We start from the raw sequence: 17,248 nt of genomic DNA, 5'->3' as shown, positions 1-17,248 counted from the left end.
AAGATTTTTTTAAATAACAAGTTTAATGTTGCCATAAAACAACTTAGATCCGAATACAAATACTAGAAACGCAGATATTAAATTCATAAAATAACTTTTTTAACATTTTACAACTGTTTCAAGTATTACGTAAAAGTTTATTAAAATATTGTTATCTGCATAGAATTTAATGACAAGATGCCTTTTATTAATGGGGAGAATTTATTAAAAAAGATAAAAACTTCATAACTTATTATATTATTGATTTAAAATTATAAAAAATCTTTGAATATAAAACGGGTGTGTTTTGTGTTCTCTTAATAATAATAAAAAATTTACAGGGGGCTCATCCTAGAGTTTTGAAATGTTATTCGTAATGGTAGTACCACGTTTACGATTACCGTTTTTAAAAAGAATGTTCATAAATAGTTGTGAATTTAATGAATTAATGACCATGGTAATAACTAAAAGATCATATGGTCATATATAGTGTAATTTAATAATCAGCAACAGTAATGCGCTTTACTGAGATATTCACACCGCGTCTTTTAAAAAAAAACTAATCATTAATACATGTTTGGTAGTAATATACAATACAATAACAAATAACCAGATCCTACAAAATTGTCAAGTTCATAAAAAAAGAATCGAAGGGATAAATTTTAACATTAGATTGAAAACCAATGTCACAAATATTTTCTTAATATTTTTAACTTTTCAACAATTGCCCACCAAGCAGCTCGTGCTTATTTTTAATCGTTTCGAAACAAAATTTTACGAATAACCTTCACCTTATTTTATATAACAAACATTGAACATAAAATATTAAGGTATGTGTAATATGTACCGTCTTCCGTACAAAATATGTGCAGAAAATTAAAATTCTGTCTTTTAGTTAAAGTAGCCTAGACTTACAAAATTCAGAGGGTTTAGGCTATATTTTCATTAACTATTTGTTACAAGTACTACATAGTTTACAGTAGAACATCTGGCATATTTTAAAAGTTAAAAACAAAACTTTTACTTTAGAAGGTTGTATGAAATACAGGACAAATTTATTTCGCATTTTTTAAAGCTAGTAACACTATCACAATTAGATTTAAGGACGTAGATGGCGTTAATTCTCTTGTAACAAGATGGAAGTGTTCCTATATAACTCTACAGTTTGTCGATTATGTGGAGAAGAAAATGACAATGGAAATTTATTGTATTTGAGTGAAGAAAATAACCAAAATCTCAGTGAAATAATTAATACATATTTACCAATTAAGGTAAAGTTAAGTTTAAATAAATTGTGATTGTTTTGACTTCAAAATTATTAAGATGGCTGACTATTTATTTGAAGTAAACATTTTCGTAACTTTATTATGAGCTATCGCTGTATACATTCTCTTTAAAGGTCTGTAAGTGCGAATTATTATAATTAATATTTTCAATTATAATTCAATGTTTAAATAAATCACATTTAACGTATAATTAAGCAAAAACTCAGTAAATAGTGGATCGTCATTTCTAATTCAAAACGCCACATCCGCTAAATTTCTTTTGACATTCTTTGTTTGTTTATTTGGTACATTTGAATTAGATATCAAATGAAGTATTATTTCCAAAATTTTTAATGTTCTGTTCTAAATATCTAAAACATCTGCGTAATTTCCTTATAATTATAGGTATCAGATGATGGTCATCTTCCTCGTACAATTTGTCCTGGATGTACAATACAGTTAGAAGCTACGGTAGAATTTCTTAATTTAATAATAAATGGACAGGTATTTATCAGCTATTATTATTTTTTTACAATATATGTATTATTTTTGTTACCTTTAAATATAGTCTTAAAATATTTTGTCATCATTTGCAGAAAGTTTTACGGGAACTATATCAAAGAGAAAAAGAATACAAAAAGTCCTACACGCCCTCAAATGATCTTGAAGTAATAACTGAGAAAATTATTTACGAAAGTAAGTTTAAGTTAAGACAGACTTTATCTTTTTTCTTTTAATCATTTTATTAACTTGGTTGTGTATACCATGTCAAATGCCCCTTAAAATCTATTTATATGCAGTTAACACGAGTGATGGAGTGTATCAAATTGAACATCCTATTAGCCTACAAGTTGCTGGGTTAGAAAAGCCAAAAAGAAAAAGAGGCAGACCTCCAAAGAAACCAAAGAGCCCCGAGGAGTTAGCAAAGGAGGCTTCTCTCAAAGTACAGGAGGAGAAAAGTAAGAATGAGGGTAACGATAGTGATGAACCAACAGGGAAGCGACGTAGAAAAACACCCACCAGATTCAAGGAAGTGGTTCAGGTATAACTCAACTGTATGTTATTCGTATTTTACCTATAAAAGCTAATACTATTTTAACTAAAATAGTTCTTTAATGTAAATGCCAATACTTATTACTCTGTGTTGTCTCATAAGGCTGTTTTCCACAACTAAGTGGCACTGTATTTAATTTTTATTGGTACATACTGTAGATAAAGTTGTGTTTATTAAAAGTACATCAAGCTTTGCTAATTTCAAAATGGTATTTAGAAATACCAGTAAGTGAAGCAGGATCTTAAAAATGATTCTATGTAAAAAATCTATGTGGTATGCAAATGAGTTGGTTACATATTCATTTAAGATTTATTTTGTGTAATGTAAATCATACTTACTTGTTAAGAGCACAGTTTTCATGCATTTATAATATAATGAACAGGGAAAAGAACTGGAAAGGATATTTAAAGAAGAAGGTGTGACTGACGGTGAAGAGAGTGACTCCGACAGTAAACAAGTTATAACTGACCAAACTGTTAAAGTTTGTGAATCAAAAGAACCAGAAGTTATTGGGCATATGGAAACTTCTGGAGAGTTGGTGGTTGTTGTAAAAGGGAAGGGGAGAGGTCGTCCTAAAGGTTTGTGTAATTGTGTTACGAGTAAGATATTCATATGGAACTATAGGGGATACATTCCTAGGCGACAAAATAAAAAAAATGTAATAAAATCAATTTAATGCAAGTTTTCTAACTTTTAAAAGTTGTTACTGGATCACAATTTTTGTAATGAATGTGAAAGAATAAACAATAAAACATGCAAAGTGGCTATTTTATGGTATGCAACAGAAAGCAACATTAAAAAAATACTTTATTTGTGGAGTGATAAGTCTGCTTTCATTCTGTTTGTTTACATTCTCAAATACTGGCAATACCATTCAAAAATATACTTTAGGTATAGTTGTAATAAGATCTATTTTCCTTTTTTTTAAGTCCATTTAACAGTATTTACCTATTGGAATCCTTTTATTATTCTGTATGTACTTATTAGACCCACAAAGAATGAAAATGTGAATGAAGGAAGTGAGAATTAGGAGCTTTTACTGTACTGTTTTAGTTAACCTGCATAAGTGTATAAAGCTTTTATACATTATCTACAATTTCTCAGAATTGCAAAATTTTTAGTCTGTGAAACTGGTTACATAAGATGTAGACAGCTGACATGCCTGCAGGTGTGATGTGGGTCCACTTTTTTGGCAGAATCTAAATTATTCTTAAATAACACTGCAAATCACAGCATGAGCCGCTTTAGCCCTCTGGCCATTGTCTGCATTGTGGGTTAGCTTGCACATCCTTGTGAGAGGGTATAGACTTCCTAGAAAGGATGTTTAGTTATGGTTGCAATTAGCCATAACTAGAGGTACGGAAATTTCGCAAAAAAAAAAATCACCAATTTCGCGTTTATATTTTTCAAAATTTAAAAATTTCACATAAATTTCATTTTTCACATTTATATTTTTCATATTATAAAATTTGGGTAAATTAGGTTATTAAACAAAAATAATTGTTTAGTAATTTTATTACTAAATATGAAAGTAAAGTTTAACAAATATAAAACTTCAAAGTACAAGTCTTAACATTAAACAATTTTAAATTATTAAAAGATAACATTGTAGAAATTTCAACATTTGACTTCTTAAGCGTCGTTCTTCGGTCCGTTACGACGACATTGTATATGCTGAAGAAGCGTTCAGCGTCCACGCTGTTGGTTGGACTGCAAATACTCTGTAATGCTGCTTCAGCAAAGGACGGAAAGTTGCATTTGACAGCCAGCAATATGTCACTTACATTGGAATTTTCATTTATATTAATAGACCAAAGAGTTAACCTATGAAAGTGCGCATACCCATCAATTAGCTCATTTTGAGGAAATCCTTGGAAAAAAGGAATTTTCGAAAAGCTTACCGTATCTTCCACAAAAGTTTTGTTTTCATATTTAACTCGTTTTTGTTTCTCGAACATACCAAAAATTGTGGATTGCTGTTTAATTGCTGAGGCACATGGCATAGAAGATTTCTTTTTTCAGATTTTATGAGTTTTTTCTATGTATCTTTTTTGTCACCATCCAAACGAATGTTACAATATTGGCCAATCACAATATTTGTATCGGACATATACAGACCATCTTTCTTAAATTCTAGTATTCTATCTGTCAAATCTTTCTTAGGGGGTCCCATTTTATGAGCACAAAAAGAAATATTTTTCTAAAACATTTGCGTGCCCAAAGCGTTACAAATGAACACTGCTCGAGTGCTCGCAAGCAACGTCTGTTTCGTCCGAAACGAACTTCACTCAAGTTCAATTGACGCGAGACGGGACTCGGGCGATACGATAATAATTTAATATACATTATACATACATTTCGCATTTATGTGTAATTTTCGCATTTATTCGCATCTATTTCGTAAATACGAAATTTCCGTACCCCTAGCCATAACTAAACATCCTTTTTCCAGGGGCCATGATAAGAGTTTCTTAAAATGAAACATATGTTGTAATTGGTTTCGGAGACTAAAACATTCTATGTGTAGTGGTAGTCGGGTATTGTGGCTACATTATGCTTATATATGTAGCAATACACAGATAATGCAAGACAGTGAGATAACCATTGATCTGTTTTAATCAAGCTAAGGATGAATTACATGCATCTGTCCACTGGACACATTCCCTTGATCCTAAGTTAGTAGCTGGTTTCAGTTTCACCTGTGATTATTTTTATTTTAACTAGTGATTTTACATGTTATATGGTATCTTGGACAAAAAAAAACACCAAAATGATTAAGACTCATTTTATGTTGACAAAAAATTATTAAAAAATTGTTGATGAAAAAACCAAAGACTGATATAAATCCACTGCATTCATGTATTACACCGTGTTGTTAAACTAATTATAGAAATTGATTTTAAATTTAAACACATTTTAAATTTAAGACATTTAAATGAATTTCCAGGACGAACGCGCCAGACGCGAGAGCAATGTATGATCTGTGGCATGCTATTTTCGAGTATCGGTCGCTACATGTCGCATATAGCTCAACATGGACCTGTATTGTACCAGTGCACTCAATGCAGTGAAACATTCTCCACAAGGCTCCGGTTTTGCGATCACCAGACCGAGACTAAGCATATTGGACAGAACATTCTTCAGTGCAAAGACTTTACACCTACTGAACCATCAAACACGGTGTGTATAATACAGTGAATAAGTTTTTATTGACATAAAACAATTGTTGATTGGTTATATTTATTTATAAACTTTATTTTCCACTTGAAATCATTTATTTATTTTACTTGTATATATTCTGAGAGAAATGCAAGAAATTTTTATCTAGATAGAAACTAGTATCAAATTTAGCTGTCCTTTAATGGCATCTTTTATCTTGAAGCTATAAATTATAATAAATTACTTTCGCTTGAATAATTGTTTAAAATGAATTATAAGAAGGGGAATTTTAAGTGAAGAGTAGTAAGTTTTATTCATTGTCTTTACTGGCATAATTATGTTACATATCTCTCTTATAATACAATAAATATCAATACGAAAATGTATATTACATCATACTATTAGGGGAACCAGATCATAATGTTGTTTCTGCGCATGTCAATATTTCATTGTTTTGATTTGGTAGCTCAATATACTTGGAAGACTGTTGTTAATAACAAAGGTGAATATATTGTTGATGAGAAATAAAATCAAAGAAATTTTAAAAATGTAGTTATGTGATTTTAACTTAAGAAAGCAACATTACTTTCCGGTCCCCTAATATTTTGTCAAGAAACAAAAATTGTTTTGCTCCTTTTAAACACCAAAATAAATGCTTCACAACTCAATCTAAGCTTTAACTTGCTGATTAAAAGAATTAGGTTTATTTATTGAATTCTGGTGTAGTGTATAATAACGATTTTAATAATAACTACAAGAATTTTTATATTGTATACAGAAAACAGGAGATGTTGAAGAAACTAAAAATGCCACAGAAAAGAGTTTGAAAAAAACACAAGAGTCAACAGTCGCACCTGTAAATAATCTAGTCAGTAATGAACAGTCTACGTCCTTGCCAGCCAATCTACCTGATGCTCTACCAGATCTTAGTTTTAAAGTAGAAGACAATAATGATGAGAGCTCAAAAGAAGTCAAAACCGAGCCTGAGAAAGCCGAACTCAATAGTTCTGAAGAAACTAGCAGTAAGTTTTGTTTATATTTTATAATTTCACCTACTCTATACTCTAAGTTTATTCTGATAGATGGCTTTTTTTCCACTCAACGCAAATATCATATTTTATCCTTTCTTTTTTTATATTCAAATAAACAATTCAAATTAAGGTTGTCTGGTGAGAAATGAATTGTACATGTATAATGTATTGTCACATCAAAAGGAAAAACCCATTGTATAATTTACATGATTTCTGCACATGAATAATTTAAATTGAATATAAATCATGAACTTTGTTTATACTTTAAAGTATAATTTATTGCAGATATATCTATAATATTTATATTACACACATTGTTTCTATAAAAAGTTTTTTATCTTTGTCTTAAGTCAAAGTGTCTGCTAATTATACACTTCTGTAAAAGAAAGAAGCTTTTTGTCATTTATTATTATTATCCATAACTTTTTAGTGAAAATTACATTAGTTGAATATATATCTGACTACCTGATCTACAATTATTACTTTATGAGGAATGTTTCGAGTTTATGGTGGCAGGGAGCAAAAGGCATCTAGCTTAAAACGTGTTTGAAAGTAGCAAAGCTAGAAGAAGCTCCTGGGGGTGCCTCAATTCGGGTCGCTACATACTACTTGGGAGGCATACCACTTAGATCGCTTCGATGAATGCTCCATGAAGTGACTAGACTCAAGGGCCCCATGAGGAGATCTTAGATTGGGCTGTCACTCTTAGATAATACTCGCTTAGCTTTCTCAAACAAAGACGCCCGGAAGGGCTGAAAAACGGCTTAGTTGGTTGCTACTGACTGTTTTAGATCACTACTGCCAATTCGGCAAGCATTAGCTCTGGAAGAAGATAGCTGAAAAAACTTCAGCAATGCTTCTAACTAGTATGACTTGAGGTTAGCATTTTAAGACCATATGGTTATTGAATAGCATTTGTCAGAATAATATAGTAAAGGTAGAATTCTACCCTTACTCTCTAATCACGGATTTCTTTTTTTTAGAGAACAAAGAAGCAACTGCTGAGAAACAGATGAAAGTGAAAGATAAAATATCATGCAATCAATGTGGCAAGGAGTTTCGAAGTCGGCAAAGTAAATCGCTTCATATAAAAGTAAGTATTTGTTGTTTAATTTGCCATCAATGACTTTCAAGTGACATCATCTGACATTTCTTCATATATGATTAACACAACTTGAAATATTAGTAGGCAACTTAGTATTTATATAGTAAAATTTAATACTTGCAGTATTACTTGCTTGTTACATTTTATCTTAAGTACATTACCAATAACAGTGTTGCTATCTACAGTTTTGTGACCTATCTTTTACCATCCAGTGAAACAATCAATGTAGACCCTAGCCGAGTTTCTTTAAGACTTGAAGAAAAAACACCTAATTTTTGGTTCTGCAAGTTTGAGTTTACAGGGCGATTGGTTTTAAGCTTTAAATTGCTGAATGTATCCAACCACCTGTATAAAGCGATCACTGTGAAGTGTGTTACATATATATATATCACTGCGACAGCCCAATAACTTTTGACAGTAGAGAATTTTAATGGACAGATAGTTAACAATAATTAATTTTTATGTACAAATTTAAAATTTTTTTTCTTATGATATTATTACTTACATCACTAATACGACTTTTTTTATTTCTGAAACCATTTATTTTGTACCAGTATATTATATATTAATTAACAACAATTGAGCGAAATATTAATTGCTTTAATGTTTTTACACCTATAACCAATCACCCTCTGTAAATGATTCAACCCATTATCACACTAATTATAATAAATATGGCTCTTCAAACTGGAACAATGTAAGCAGTGTATATAATATTTTCTGTTTTGATAGTGGCAGTCATATAAGTAAACAAGTTTCATTATTCCTTCTTCTAAATTGCTTCCTCTCATAGCTGAGGGTTGTGGCCAAATACACATAAGCCTTTGCTACCATTTTTTTCAAGGCTGTTTTTTTTATTTTATTTAAGCGGTCATCCACTATGTTGTTGCAAGCTATTGAAATAGCGTCACTTCAGCGATTAGACAACCGTTATCTAGTCAAGTTTCATTATAAGAGAGAGTAATTAACAATGTATGGTATTTGTGGGTGTGACCAGGCGGTGCATCAAGGCGAGAAGCCATTCAAGTGCGGGGAATGCGGTGCGGCGTTTGGCTACCCCCGTTCGCTGGCCTTGCATTCCATCTCACACCGACGGCACAAGTCTGCCTCCTCCAAGGGATACGCCTGTGATCTCTGTGGGAAGGTAAATGCATTAACTAATACAAATTTCAGTATTATAGTGAGCTTTGTATTATATACCATTGTTAAGATTCCAGACTCCATTGGAACATAAACGAGAACCTCTATTATGAGTGCACACCCTGAGCTACAATTCTACCATATTCCCAAAACTGGACAAAAAATTGGAAGATTAGATGTAATTATGGAAATTTGTGTTGCGGTCAAATCCCAACCATTAATCAATAGTTTTGCATGTCTGAACAAGCGATGCGAACAGTGGCGGCGCTTTATAAGTCTGTGTATAGAATATGCAAATTTTTACAAGCACCAGTCGCTGAAGTTAAATAATAATAAAAATTAAATATTATCTAACTTTTATATTATATATTTTGAATTTGAATGAATAACAAACAGCATGTGGTGTTGATCAGGTGCTGAATCACCCGTCGTCGGTGGTGTACCACAAGCAGGCCGCGCATGCGGGGCAGCGTTACGTCTGCGGCACCTGCGGCAAGCACTTCCGACACAAACAGCTGCTGCAGCGGCATCAGCTCGTGCACTCGCAACTACGACCTTTCAACTGCAAGGTAAAACACATGTATACAGTCCCATTAGCAAACGTAATCGGATATAATCTCAAGATGCCATCCGATCGAACCACAACTAAACCTAAGTAACAGCTGACCAAGTCGGAGTTCGGTTCTCTCTGATCCCTTCTGATAACCTGAGCCAGGGTCTATTTCGGTACTAACATATTACAATTTTTTTTTCGGAGGGCCTCACGTTTCCCCTTTTTGCTTTTTTCCGTATTTGTATTTTTTTTTTATAACTTTGCCATTCTTTACAATGAAAAAGAAATTGCCTTCTCAATATCTTGTGTTCATCACTTTTTAGTCTTCTTTTGCACATCACCTTGTTTCCGTCATCTACATTCCTTGTTAATTTTGTTTCTTTTTAAAGCATCTTGTTTTAAATTATTTTCTTTATTAATAATTTTTAATAATCATATTTTATTTGTAATTTTATCTTTCGATCGATAGTTGGCTTGATATTTTGTGTTCTTGTGGTCGGGTGTGACCCGTGTCTTTAAGGTACTACAACATAATATCCGTTCAAAATTTCATGTTTTTACCATGACATATAACATTTTATAGCTTCTTCAGGAATTAGAGAAGCCTGGATATAATCATTATTCTAATTTCCAGACCTGCAGTGCCACTTTCAAAACGAAGGCGAATCTGATAAACCATCAGCTACTGCATTCTGGAGTGAAGAAGTTTATCTGCGAGATCTGTAAACACAAGTTTGCACACAAAACAAGCCTCACCCTACACATGAGGTGGCATACTGGTTAGTTTGATACACATTACAACTCAATACAATATATTTATAATTCAACAATACCTCTCTTTGTGTCGTGGTTACATTCCAAAAACAACCCGACGCAAAGCGAATTAAGATTTTCTATAGAAAATCATGTAAACATCGAAGATTCCAGGTTTATGAAAATACTATTTATTAAAAAGATAATTGAACAAAGTATTTGTTTAAAAAATTTATATTTATATTGGTACATGGTGTTTTACAGGCACACATACAAATGTTGCCAGTTATATTCATGCGAGACCCCAGATCTGTAATATTTAGTTATATATTTGCAGTATACGGCCCATGGTTTAATTTTTTTTGTGTTTGCAGGAGTGAAGCCATACTCGTGCAAGATGTGCGGCAAGAGCTTCAGCCAGAAGGGCAACCTGTCGGAGCACGAGCGCATCCACACGGGCGAGAAGCCGTACCAGTGCACGTGGTGCCCGCGCCGATTCACCACCTCGTCGCAGCACCGGCTGCACGCGCGACGGCACGCCGCCGAGCGCACGCACTGCGCGCACTGCTCCAACCGGTGCTTATTCTACCTGCGACACACACACACACACATACACACACCATATAACTCATATAAACCGCCTAGCTCCATGGTTACTAAGGCAGACGATAACTGTTATAATTTATAATAATGCATATTTCAATTCAATGGTGCGGGGGAATTAAAACTATGCCTTGGGTCATTACATTACATATTACCACCCGACTGAGTACATATATATAAATATACATAATATGGGAACATAGTAGTATGTGATAGTCTGTGCTGAGGCTCCCTGGGAGTGATGAGATCTAAGGGTAGTTGCCCTGCTGTGTCGAAACTCCCGCGGAATCTGCATAAGCTACTTTGGCAGCAGGGGCAGTCTGATTCAAATAAGTGTGTATTGTGATTATATATTTAACCAGTTATTCTGGTGGAGTATCTAATGTAAAATAAAATGATTCGAGACCTGGTTCCACCTTCCGAGCATCATTGATCATACAAAAGCCGTTGTTTGCATGTTGGCTTCACAACCTGACAAGATATGTCAATTCTGCATTAGCCGAGGCTCCGCAGGGAGTCATATAAAGCAGCTAATATGCATATGCTTACACATGGATTTAAATACCTGGGTTCGATTCCTGGGCAGATATATGCTCCATGTGAATTATTTAACAATGTGTATTTAATTACACTGCTTCTATAACATAGATATAAATAATAGGCGATAATCTGCAAGTCAATAATTTTGCTAGGTGCAAGCACAACTGACATCGAATGAAAAAATAATGTGCAACATTAGACAAGTGAATTATATGTGTCAATCACTCTCTACAAATTGATCACTCTGAAATATGTTACTTAAATTTTTTTATTTTGTTATTATTGTAATGCAACAGGCTAATGTCTTCCAATAGTGCAAAGCCTTAAAAAACGCCTTTTCTTACCGTATAATAATAACGTACATACACACCTATTTAAAACTTTTACATGCATAAAATATTACCCTGTATGAGAGTAGGGAGTTTCTAAGTGTCGTGTATTGGGGGCAGGTTCGCGACACGCAGCGGGTGGTCGAGTGCGGTGCGGCGCGAGGCGGGGGGCCGGCTGCGCTGCACCGTCTGCGGCCGCGTGTTCGTGGAGCGCGCCGCGCTGCCGAGGCACGCGCGCAGGCACGCCGCGCAGGCCAACAGGGTGGGCACACGCACACGCGCTTACGCATAATACGCACCCACGCACATACGCATCAACACACACACACACATACGCAAGAACACGCGCATACATACGAATATAAGCAAATACACGTGAACACGTGCATATATGAACATAAACAAATAGGCGTGAACACGCGTATATGTACGAACATACGACGCACATACCTATGAACGCGCCATACACATACACAAATTTGCGCGCACACGCGCATCACGCACGCACACAAATCACGAAAGTAGACATAAGTGAACAAGAAAAACTAAAAGGAGGATAATGTACGCTTATTATACTGACACTGTACGGAGTGTGTATATTGACTGTGTGGAGTGGAGTATGTATGTGGTGTGTGCTTGATTAATGATTCCAGATATATATAGTGTAAAGTATACATTATAGTTAATATTTGTTTGTTTACTAACATATAAGTTCCATAGTTGGATGAGAAAGAATAAAGTTCACTATTAATTTTGAATTTAGCACAGTATATATAGGAAGAGATAGAAACTAATTTTAACTATAGAAAAAAATATTAAATATCAGAAATACAATTTTACAGTAAATCAAAAGAATATAAGTATTACGTTGCAAATAAGTTGGCAAAAATCGCGGTAGCAAAAAAGCGTGCGAAGCGTCCGAGTACTAGCTACCAATAGCAAGCAGCGGCCGGCGCGAAAACAGCCGAAGTTGACCGATGCGCCAGCGCATGCAATAACCGCTAGCGTAATGTAGATGCGCTCTTTGCGTTACTAAAGGTACGATCATTTAGTGCGCGTCCTTTTACGTCGCCGCTGCATCATACATACTTGAAGGTTACAGATTTTAAAACATTGTATTAAACATAAAACATGTTTTTTTTTTGCATTAGGAAGAGCATGATTATACAATAATGAACTTGAATAAAAATTACACCAGACAAAATGTCGAATTTTTTAAAGGTTTTCAGTCAAATATCCAAAATTTTGAGTTCAACCACAGTTAAATGGATCCTCTTTGGACTATCTTTAACATAGATATAGAAAAAATAATCCAGTGTAATTTGCGTCATTAGTCATACCTAATACCTAACTGCCTCACCCTATATTTAGGCTACAAGAGTTTTGGTTAATATTCAATGTGATTGTCTAGTCTACTATGTATTACAAAAAAAATTACATCGGATTTTTTTCCCTTATTTACGGTTTTTATATAAATAACGTGACTTCAATTATAATATTTATTTGTATTTTGTTGTTTAGCAAGCGAAGCAAGTGAGCCTGCTGGTGCCGGAGCCTCAACAGGTGCAGCCGGAGGTGGAGAGCATACAGCCCGCGGAGGACTCTGAGGACGGCGTTATATACATCACCTACGACGTCGACGAGCCGGAGTCCTCGCTGCACATACTGGAGCGGGACCAGGTCGGCATTTATTGTCCAGCTGATAGACCACCACTGCAAGGCATGGGCCTCCCCCAAAGGTCGCCACAATGACCAGTCTTTGCGCTGACTGCATCTAGCGTCTTTTCTCGACCTTGACCTCTAGTGTTGGGGCGGTTACCCCACCCCTAGTTACTAACTACTGGTCGTCATTTAAGGGTGTAATCCATTACAAATAACAACAATGAGCTTAATGCTATTAAGCATTTCTTTTTTGAAAGGATTGGCTGAATCCAGTCTAAGAAAACAGGGTTTTTAACTTTTTTTGAAAATAAATGAAATAATGTAGGTAGTAGTAATGTTTGTATATGTAGGTAGAGCAAGGTAATGAAGATGCTCTCCTAAAATCAATGATTTCACAAATAATAATTAACGTAATTGTTATATAGTAAGAAAAGGCGCTATCAAAAATCAATTTTACTACATATTAAAGGTAATTGTTGCTTACTTTATGTATGTGTCACTCCCTCTCTCTCCCTCTGTCTTTGTAACATTCCAATAGAAGAAGTAAATGTATGTAACATATTTTAGTATTATCATCTTATACAGGTGATTGGAAATAGTCGTAAAAGCTTTTTGTAGACATATGCGCTATGCATTTACACCTTTAAAACTTTTATACCTATAATCAATCCTTTAAAAGACCAGGAGAGGAAGTAAGAGTAAGAAGAAGTTATTTGCAACCAGCTAAGAGGTACTTTCCAGAGGAAATATGTAACTAATATGTAATGTTTGTGATAATTCCAGACTGTGAGCTTTGATGACGCGAAGATACTGTCAACGCGCGAACTGTACTCGGGCCCATCGCTGTTAGTGCCGGAGCCGGAGCTGGAACAACTTGAGCTGCAGCAGCTACCCGCGGCAGAGAACGACGACCTGCCCGACTTGGTGTTGCCAGACGGGGCGCGACAACATCTTCCCGTAAGGCGTCGCTTTGTTTATTAATTACAACCAAGACAGTGTGTGTTAGTGTTACGGAAACAAAATCAGTTATCATCATTTATCTAGATCCAATATGGGTAATTTAAGATGGCTCAAAGTCACCCAGTGAGCAATGGAGAAGTCTTTACTTTGCTACGTGGTCGAATCAGAAATAAGATCTGCGTAAGAACCAAGATCATCGATGTAGCTCGAAGAATTTGAAAAAAGAATTGAGGTATAGGTAGACCGATAACATGATCAAGAATCTCGACCTTGGCGAAAAAACGCTGGATATGGGAAGGTACCGTTCTTCGGGGTGACTTTCGGCTGACATGATGATGATAGACAATAATCCACCTTAAGCTCGATATTATTAATATTTAGTGCGTCTGGGGGTTATCCTTTGGTACTGAAGGCAGTGCCCCAAAGATTTTTCAAAAATATCTATAAATCGCCATAAAGGCTGTGCTTGGGGCTTCAATACTAGATCGAATCAGATATTAGATCTGCAGCAGAAACAAAGTCACCGACGCAGCTCGGAAAATTGCTACATAAGTGGTAGTGGGCGGGGCATATCAGTCGTAAAATTGTGGGCTCTTGTGACCGAAAGGTCCTCAAGTGGTCCCACACTAGATGGACCAACGAACTAAGAGTCGTAGGTAGTCACTGTATATGGGTAACGCAAGGTTGGTAGCCATCGCAATATTTTTAAGATGCCATGCTTTGCAAAGGGCGTCTTTTGACTGATATGATGTTAGATTATTTATAGTGACAAGTCAACTTATGTATGTCAAGAGAAATATGGCTTTTTGAGCAGAGAATGACCCACGTTCTCCCACATTGACTTGGTTTTTTGTCAGAATCTTCTGTATATATAGTACCTAGCCTTCTAGGGGTTATTACATGTTGCTATCGTCCTAGAGCTCTCCAAGCGTCTCTTTCATTCGTAGAAACCACAAAGGGTAGTGCTCGTTATAGTTGCCTATGTCTCATCTTTTTTATTTGAATATTATTGTAGAATGCTAGATTTTAGGACAATTTTCGCCAAAACAGATTGTTGTTAGAGATGTAAATTAAAATATACTTTTTTTGTCAGGTGACCGACGAACATGGCAACCCACTACACTTCACAATGCAAGACGGCACCCGACTCGCCATCACGTCGGCTGACGGCAAATCTTTGCAGGTTATCACGCAAGACGGTCAGACAATTCCCGTGGAAATTAACGGTTTTACCGATGAGGAGGTTAGTTGCATTTGGGATATCCTTTGCAAAGACTTAAGTTGCAAATATAATTGCAGTCTAGTTGCAAAGTTATACTTTATATATTGTACGTTATAAGGCATGTATTGTCATTCATAAATAATGTATGAGAAAAATTGTAGTTAAATTTTTTTGAAATTGTAAAATAGTATGCACTTTAGGTTTGATTAAAAAATTAAATCTGTGTTCGTGCATAATTAATTTTAATGTGCAGTAATCCAAATTTTGAAACGCTTTTCTTAATATATTATTACTATTTATTGCTTCCGAAATCATTTAATTTTGTATAGAGTTTACCATACATAAGTACAACAACCAAAAGCCTTGGGCAGGCCTTGCACTACGTGAACTGACCACATAGTCAGGGTGACCGTGGCCATCTTTGGAAGGATACTTATGCCTTACAGTGATGGAAGTTTATCAGCTGACAAGATGATGATGAGCTGTGCATTAATATTTTTAATCACCCTGTATAACTTGTTTATATTACATTTGTTAGGAGGTAGACAGTCCAGACACGGTGGTGCACCAGCTGAACTTGCAGAAGAGTGTCGACGGCGCTGCGCCGCTCACACACTACTATACGTTGGCCTAGAACAGCTTAAATATAAGGTACTTTGCTATTTCTGGAAAAGCTGACGGCATCGACATTAAATTATAAAATCTTCATCAGATAAAATTTGATTTATTGTGTTGAGTAATGGAAATATGGTATCTCACTTAAGGCCTCAATCGTACATCGGACTATGCCATAGGCCGTAGATGAACAAAAGTAATATAGCCCTGTGGATTGGCAAGATAAAGTGGCAGTAAACAGGCCACATATTTCGGAGCCAAGTGAACAGATGGCTCTTTAAGAGGTCCGAAAAACGCCTGGATGCTGGCCTCTTTCATTCGATTTTAATAGAAATCTATAGGGCGAGGCTTTTGTCCAGCTGTAGACATCCAATATCTAACATGATGACCTTGAGCATTTAATCCTTATTCATACAAGACTGTTCCTTACAAATTAGGTGACCTATCATTGCTGTGACCGTGACTCTCCTCTTAGCCTTAGGTCTAAGTCTTGAACTAAAATATCTCTGTGTATCAGGGTCTCTTGCTCTTAAGCTGGCTTTTGCTATAAGACATGTCTAGAGCAGCAAATATTTAGTCTGTCCCTCCCCCGCTAGAACCTTTTTCAATCTGAACATTCCATATAACTTTATCAGGTTTTTGTTGTATCTTTTGAATAGAGCTCAAAACATAATATATCTCGAATCTGTTAAGTACTTAGCTTTATAGTATAGTTCAAAGTCGGTGCCGTTGCTTGATAATCATTACATGTTAATGAAAGTGATTTTTTTAATAGTCATTAATTGTTTTAATTGCATAATGTTACCATAATGTGCTGTTAAATATTCTTTGCTCAAACGTAGCGATTGTCTCAAGTACATTTTAGCATTATTTTAACAATTACTATTAGGTATTTTATTGCAATATGAAAATGATAGTATTTATTTTTAATTATATTACTTTTATGTAATTAGTGAAGAGTTTTAAAATAAATATTGCATTTAGATGTGTCCATGTTGAAATGTATACAGGTGTTAAGACGGCTAGGGTATGTGCTTTTGCTAGGATTGAACTGCATTTATAAGTAATTGTATCGTCTATATCGTATTGATGATGAGCTTCTAGTGTAAAGTGCAGTATATGACAAGAGTTATGTCAAATGATAACTTTTGAATAATCACTAGCCTGATATATTATAACAATTTTATAATTACAGGTTAATATATGAATGTGTAATGAGAATTATATTAATAATAAAAAATAAATAACTGTAATAATAGATGCCAAAAATGAATAATT

At 34.8% G+C, this 17,248-nt stretch overlaps 1 protein-coding gene across 1 annotated transcript; it reads left to right on the top strand.

The window, feature by feature from the left end:
• The first annotated feature begins 1,115 nt into the window (after window positions 1-1,115).
• Window positions 1,116-17,203, top strand: LOC137922072 (zinc finger protein 184-like). The gene is made up of 17 exons (XM_068764924.1): window positions 1,116-1,250; window positions 1,650-1,748; window positions 1,841-1,940; window positions 2,045-2,286; window positions 2,681-2,876; window positions 5,246-5,478; window positions 6,236-6,479; window positions 7,472-7,581; window positions 8,591-8,737; window positions 9,147-9,302; window positions 9,921-10,065; window positions 10,414-10,615; window positions 11,632-11,773; window positions 13,033-13,191; window positions 13,957-14,130; window positions 15,227-15,376; window positions 15,894-17,203. Exons 1-17 carry the CDS (start codon window positions 1,116-1,118, stop codon window positions 15,987-15,989), a joined length of 2,730 nt encoding a protein of 909 aa, XP_068621025.1. The 3' UTR covers window positions 15,990-17,203.
• Window positions 17,204-17,248: the final 45 nt, after the last annotated feature.

Source organism: Battus philenor, unplaced genomic scaffold (assembly GCF_028537555.1).
Source record: "Battus philenor isolate CCGP_79_NKW_IND1 unplaced genomic scaffold, ilBatPhil1.0.hap1 SCAF_2, whole genome shotgun sequence".
NCBI lineage: Eukaryota > Metazoa > Arthropoda > Insecta > Lepidoptera > Papilionidae > Battus > Battus philenor.
This window is presented reverse-complemented; position numbering and strand designations above follow the sequence as displayed.